This window comes from Pleuronectes platessa, chromosome 20 (genome assembly GCF_947347685.1).
Source record: "Pleuronectes platessa chromosome 20, fPlePla1.1, whole genome shotgun sequence".
Classification (NCBI taxonomy): Eukaryota; Metazoa; Chordata; class Actinopteri; order Pleuronectiformes; family Pleuronectidae; genus Pleuronectes; species Pleuronectes platessa.
This window is the reverse complement of record NC_070645.1, coordinates 17247428-17253904: the sequence shown is the minus strand read 5'-3', so window position 1 is coordinate 17253904 and position 6477 is coordinate 17247428. Positions and strand designations below refer to the sequence as shown.

The 6477-nt window shown below is 50.9% G+C and overlaps 1 protein-coding gene across 1 annotated transcript; it reads right to left on the bottom strand.

The window, feature by feature from the left end:
• Positions 1–249: 249 nt before the first annotated feature.
• Positions 250–6200, bottom strand: LOC128425957 (dermatan-sulfate epimerase-like protein). The gene has a single exon (XM_053412792.1). The coding sequence runs from the start codon at positions 5793–5795 to the stop codon at positions 2139–2141; it is 3657 nt and encodes a 1218-aa protein (XP_053268767.1). The 5' UTR covers positions 5796–6200; the 3' UTR covers positions 250–2138.
• Between the last annotated feature and the right edge of the window lie 277 nt (positions 6201–6477).

Genomic DNA, 6477 nt, shown 5'->3' with positions numbered 1-6477 from the left:
TTGTTGGCTCCTCCTTGTCATGCCTGTCACCCGTATAAGCAATTAGACCTCTGTCATCCGTGTCTAATACAAATTGAGACTTTGCCCGCCGCATAATTGTTGCGGCTCAGAAGGCGTCGGCATTAAGAAGACGTTTGTACTTTAGCCACATTCAGAGAGAGCATGTGTGCGAATTAAAAACCTATGTTCGCTCTCATGTAGTGAAAGATAACAGTTGAAGTGTCACATTTAATCACACCCGACACAGAATGGTTGTCAATATATTTATGAATTTATTATTTCTTCTCCACCTCCAGCTCCAGCTCCAGAGCCCCCCCACACACACACTGAGAGAGAAAAAACCCTTATAAAGACATGATTGTAATTCAAGGCCACAGAAGCATGGAACCATATCCCCACGAGCAAATACAAAACAGAGTTGGTAACAGGATTGCAACACCAAAGTGAGAGCGTGTCTGCCAAGTCTACACATTCAAAGACCACGGACATCAAACGGGTTTTCCAGGCAGTCAAGAAAAAAAGAGAAAACAACAAACAAACAGGACTGTGTCTATAGATGAGAGAAGATGCTCGTTTCCAAAATGGCCACAGAATGTAATATTTTGCATACAGCTGCAACGGGAGAGTCTATATGATCCAGTCTGTTTGATACATGTGATCCACTTACATTGCAGACATGTTTAAGCGAGACAGCATCCGAGGTTACTGGGGAGTGGACGTTGAAGCCCAGAGAGCGTTAGAGCGTCACAGAGTAGAAACGGTCTCTGACTTTGTTTATTTATTTATTTTCTTTACTTAATATTCCTCCAGTTTGCTCGCTCTCAAGACAAAGGCCCCGATAAAGACCATCGAGAAATCTGATTGACCACAACAGGAAATGGAGACTCCTGCAGGGCCGTTTATAGAGAAGATAGCACAGCAATATAACACAGGGTAAGCCTCGGTTATGGCATTTTGCAGATTAATATTGAGGAGCTGAGGGGGGTGCTTTGGAAATTGCATTGACAAGAAATGTGTCAAGGCTGACAGTTTTTTTTTTTTCCTCCCCCAGTTTGATCCCCATTAAGTACTTCCCTCTGATCTAATTCAATAAATGCCAAAGGGAGTTATAATAATCATATTCATTCCTGATCCTTTGGGATATGTGTCTTTGGAGCCCGTAAATACTTCTAACTTTCTTTCTTCTCCAGGTTATATCTTCAGAGGTTTTTTAGTTTATATCTTCGGAGGTTTAAGATTTTTTCCAAGCTAATCGAGTACATGAGAGTAAAAGAGAAGCTGGTGGAAAATGCACTGAGTCCCACATACAATCAAAAGAGTCCCTGTGAAAGTGCTAAGCCAACAAAACTGTCATGACATCTTACAGCTTCAAATAATACAAATAATAAAAATCCCTCTACTGGCACGATGAAAACACAACCGCTATCGTTTCTATGCCTGTATCATAACAATAAAGCACAGCTGCCGTCTTCTTGTTCTCTGCTTGGCTTTGAGTCTAAACACTGCAGCATGTATTTACAGTTTGTCAAAGGGAAAAAAAGCACTGAAAGGTTCAGATATTAAAATTCACGAAAGCCAAATTAGTCTCCCACAGCTACAAACCCGGGCCTGTCGATAAAGACAAGCCTTATTTCCTAATGAGCTTCATAACGTATCTGTTCCAAAAAGCAGTAAATATCCCTTGATCCCTCCCTTAGTCCAGTCATAACAGATATGGATTTTGCACAACATCTTTCAGACAGCACAGATTAGCGAGACACACACACACACACACGGAGAAACTGAGCTGTTCTAGGACGCCGCAATGACATTAAACTTTATGCTGAGTTTCAGTGGCTTCCCTCTGCAGAGCAAAGGTCTAAAGTGTGAAGAGCTGCAGGAAACAAATAAAAGAGTGATAACAGAAGCTTCCTTTCACCTATTTTAATGTAAAATATTCCTCCCTCACCAGCATCTGTGTCTGCACCTTACATTCCCCCAAAACAAACACAAAACAACAGAAAGAAAAAAAAACTTTAACAGACACAGAAATCCCTTTAGAACAAAGCGTCAGTGCAAAAAACAACAACTCAACAGAACTCCTGCAGCAGCTCCAGTAAACAAGACAGCTCGGTGTCAGCCGACCAGCAGCAGCAAAGTTAACTCGCCAGCCGGGTGTAGCCCAGCCTCTTCATCACCCCCCCACACACGTCCTCTATTAGCCGTATGTCCTTTCGAGGCATGTTCTGTCTCCACATGTTAATATTGGTTGGAGAGATGTCCCCTTCATACATGAGGTTGTACAAGTTCGTGGAGGTGGTGAAGAGGAGCTGGTTGAGGGCTGCGGGCGACAGGGGCACCCCCAGGAATGTGTGTATAGTCTCCGCCGTCTCCTGCGGGAAGTTGACCACGTCCTCAAACCTCACTTGGAGGTAGGACTCCTCGGGGAGGCCCTCGTTGACCCTCAGCACCGCCGCGGTGTGAGCCAGCCACAGGTGAGCCAGCACGAGGGCCGGGTTGGCCTCCGAACGGGACAGCACACTCTGGATTGTTTTAAACTCCGGGGCCACGCTCGGGCACCCCTCCCTGACGGCAGCATCCTTGAATATCAGGGAGAGGTGCTGCGGGATGTTTTTCAGGGAATAGAGACTTGGTTTGCTGTTGTAAAGCATCAGATAAATCCAGGCTCGAGGGTCTCGCACCAAGTAGATTGACCTCAGAGAGTGTCCCACCACCTCCTGGAGGAAAGGCAGTTTGAGGGCCCAGCTTCCGCTCCGCATGTTGAGGACCACCCGGGCGTCGGGGAACTCGGCGACATGTCGTCTCATCTCCCTGATGTACTCTGCGTCCCTGTCCAGGCTGGCCCTCAGTCTGCCCTTCAGCTCGGACGCCGGCTCCCTCCGCCGGGACCTCTTCTTTCTGTCCCTGGGGGAGGCGGCTCTCTGGGGCTGTTTGACCCTGCCGCCCTCCACCAGCTGAATGTTCTGCAAGTGCAGCTTGGTGTTGTGGACCAGCGAGTGCAGCCAGCCCTGAATAATCTTAAACCGTCCGTGCGCTGCGTCTGACCTTGACCACTCGCAGGCATCGACCAGCGAGTCAAACTCAAACTCAGTCTCAGGAATGTCAACGTGCTCCGTGGGGACTCGTATGTAAACAAAGTCTGAGTTGTTGTAGAAAAGATGCTTCAGTATCTCCGACCCCGACCCGGGAAGGGTTGTGATGACCACGGTGGGGAGGGGGAACCGCTGCTGCTCGGAAAGTCTGATCTGTTTGTTCACTTCACTTTTGGCCCCTGCACTTTTCCATTTCACCCCACAGAGCAGCTGATCGCAGCTGCTGGACACAAACACTAGCTCAGCTATCCACAGGATGAGCACAGTGAGCAGGGCGTAACGCATCAGCCTGCTGAAGCACACGTAAAACCTCCTCTGCATGGTCAGGAACCCGATGGCCACGCAGATCACCACCCCCGCTACTACGTTGACTGCGAACCCGAAGTCAAACAGCTGATTATCGCTGCTGATCAGTTTGGGGACGAGTTGAGTCCCGAGGCCGAATCGAGTGATCTGATCCCCGTCCTCGATTTTCCCGTGGCCTCCGAATCCTAAATAACTCAACCTGGCCCCTATGTCTTTATAGTTTGTGGCTATTGAAACCACCTTCTCTGTGTTATTTATGGTTAAAGAAACTCTGACTCCATTTTTTCCATTGTCCACAAATTTACAGTTGGACACTTTGACATACGGCCCGTGCAAAACATAAGCCACTCTGCTGACCGTGCCCGACATTGAGAAAGTGACGTTGACGTACTGAGTCCACCTCTTTTTAAACTCGGCCGCCTGCTCTGCCTCCTGGATCCTGGTGTCGGGGCTGTGACCCTGGGCGTCGAACCAGAACATTTTATAATGCGCGTCCCACACGTCCATCATCGCGCCGTTGTACTTGTCCATGAATCTGAACGGGACGTATTTGAAGTCAATGTCCAGGTTGTGGAAAAAGGCGCTGAAGGTGGTCACGGGCGAGTCGCTCCACTTCTCCACGTGGTCGAGCACCAGCAGCGTCTGTGGGTCGAGCAGAACCAGCGCTCTGAACACGCTCTTTAATCTCATGGCGGAGGAGTAGGCAGACACAGCCTCCCCGCTCACAAACAAGGTGTCCCCGTGCGAGGAGGCCACAATCACCTCCCCTCTGGCATCGCCCACACCTTCATCAGTCCAGCGCAGCCACTTAGCACACTCCCCCAGCTGACCCTCCCACGGACTGTTACACTGGCTGGTGGGAGACGGGCTGAAAACCAACACATTGTTCAGGTAGCTGTACTTTGGTCCATAAAGTGCTTCGGACACAAACACTTGTCCGTTAGGTGCAAATGTGAAAGAGTTCTGGTCCGGGTGCTCGTGCCCCGGGTTGAAGCTGTTCCAGCCGTCCACCCAGGAGTACGGCTTGTCGTGCACAATGTCATAGACCGCACGGCCACCCAGCCTGCTAGACTTAAAGGAGACAAAAGTGTTACCCTGTCCGATGGGGAGTCCGGCTCCGTAGGTAACCACACCCCAGTTAGAGAAAATATGCATCCTCGCTTTGCCATAATCCTGGGGAGGCTGCAGCGTGAGGTGGGAGTTGAACCAGATGTACTCCGTGTGAAGCGTGGCCCAGCGCTGCGCCGACGACTGCCCCATGGGGCCGTCCTTGGGTCGGTGCTTTCTGATCTGCTGAGCCAGCCAGTTCCCTGTTCCGTTCCTCATGACAAATGTGTCGAGGAAAACCAGCTGGCTCTCCGGCCCGTAAAACCAGTTGTAATTAGAGTCTGCGATGCCAACAGTCCTCTGGAAGCCCGGCAGCAGCGTGGCGTAGTAAAACCAGAAGTGTCCCAGCAGCCAGTTGTTCTGCGTGTTGTCAATGTGGAAGTGGCGCTGGGCTAGAAAGACGTACTGTGTGATGGACTTGGCCGTGTAGCTCCCGTACGCTACTCCCTCATCCAGAGAGCCATCCACTACATGATTCAGTAGAAACATAGTTTTCTCCATGTAGTTCACTGCCACTTGTTTCCATATCATTGACTCTGGGTCGTCGTGGGATCCCACCACTATGGCACCAGTCATGATGGCTAATATGTTCGTGGTTTGATGATTCTGGAGATACTGCTTCCCCCACCCTCTGTACTTGGAGAGCTCGTACAGCTCCTCGGTCTCAGAGCGAATCTTCTTGAGGTAAAAGTCTCTCCTGCGCTCGTCCAGCTGGGAGTAAATAAAGTCATAGGCAGTGGCGAACCCAGTGAGGGAGTGTGCCGTGGGGACCTCGTCGTTGGGGGCACTGGTCACCTTCCAGTCGGGGTACTCGGCCATCCTGTCCATGAACTTGATAAGAAACTGCAGGGCGGCAGAGTCCTCGGGGCACAGAAGGCAATAGAGAGCCAGGGGGGGCAGGTTGTTCCCGTAAATCTCATTCCACTTACTTGTAAACTCCTCGTGTTTCACGGGGGGGATGTAAAAGGGGACGTTGGACAGCATGGTGAGCACGGCCGCCCGGATGACTTTGAATATGTGACTGTGGGTGGTGGAGGACCTCTGCCTCAAGTGCAACACGTCCACCTGGTTGAAGTACAGGTTCGGGTGGGAGTCGGCCGGCGGGAGTTTCCACTGCTCGCTCGCTCTGCCTTGGGCGAGCTTGACCTGCAGCAGGTCATCGGTGAAGATGTCTCTGTCGGTGGCGTTGAAGACCCCCGAGAAGGCTGTCCCCACTGCGAACAGGGGGAGTAAAAACACACAGTACACGACCCAGTTTACAGCCATGTTGCCCGGCATCCTTGTATACATTTTAGTGGGTGTGAAAAATAAAGCAGCTGATTGTTTTCGTCCTTTAAAATGTCTTTATAATGTCCCATAACTTTCTGGATAAGTCCACATGGAGAATGTTTGTTATAGTCCATAAAAAGGGTCAAAAATGCAATTTCAAAGTCTCGTGCATGGAGAAAAAAACTTTAGTGCCAGAGCAAACATCCACTTGTGACACCAGATGCGTGGAAGTGTGACGGGATGGAGATCTCTGCTGTTGTATTTAAATCCAAGGTTCTCAACACGAAGCTCCTGGTTCCGTGCGCGCTCTCCTGCGTCCTCGTGGTGCGCCACCAACTCGTATTGATCCCCCCCTCCGGAAAAAAGCAAAACACAAATTTCCTCGCGCACAAACAAGCTCGTCAGCCCCAGTCCGCGTCCGGTCCAATCACCGCCGCCCACAGGCTCCGTGCGCAGCGCCGCCGAGCCGCAACATCCATGGACGAGGACCTCAGCGAACGACGCATCTCCGCGGACACCGTCACCCCGAGTCCCCGCCGCAGACGCACCGAGCTGCGCGCTGCTCCAAACGGCACAATCCATCCGCGCGCATCGTCCGGCTGTACATCCCGTGTTGTGTGTCCGAACGCTGCAGCTTGTCTATCCCCCGGCCGTCCGCACAGGGAAGTGGAGGAAAGTTGTCGTCACTCCTCAAGTATGCAAA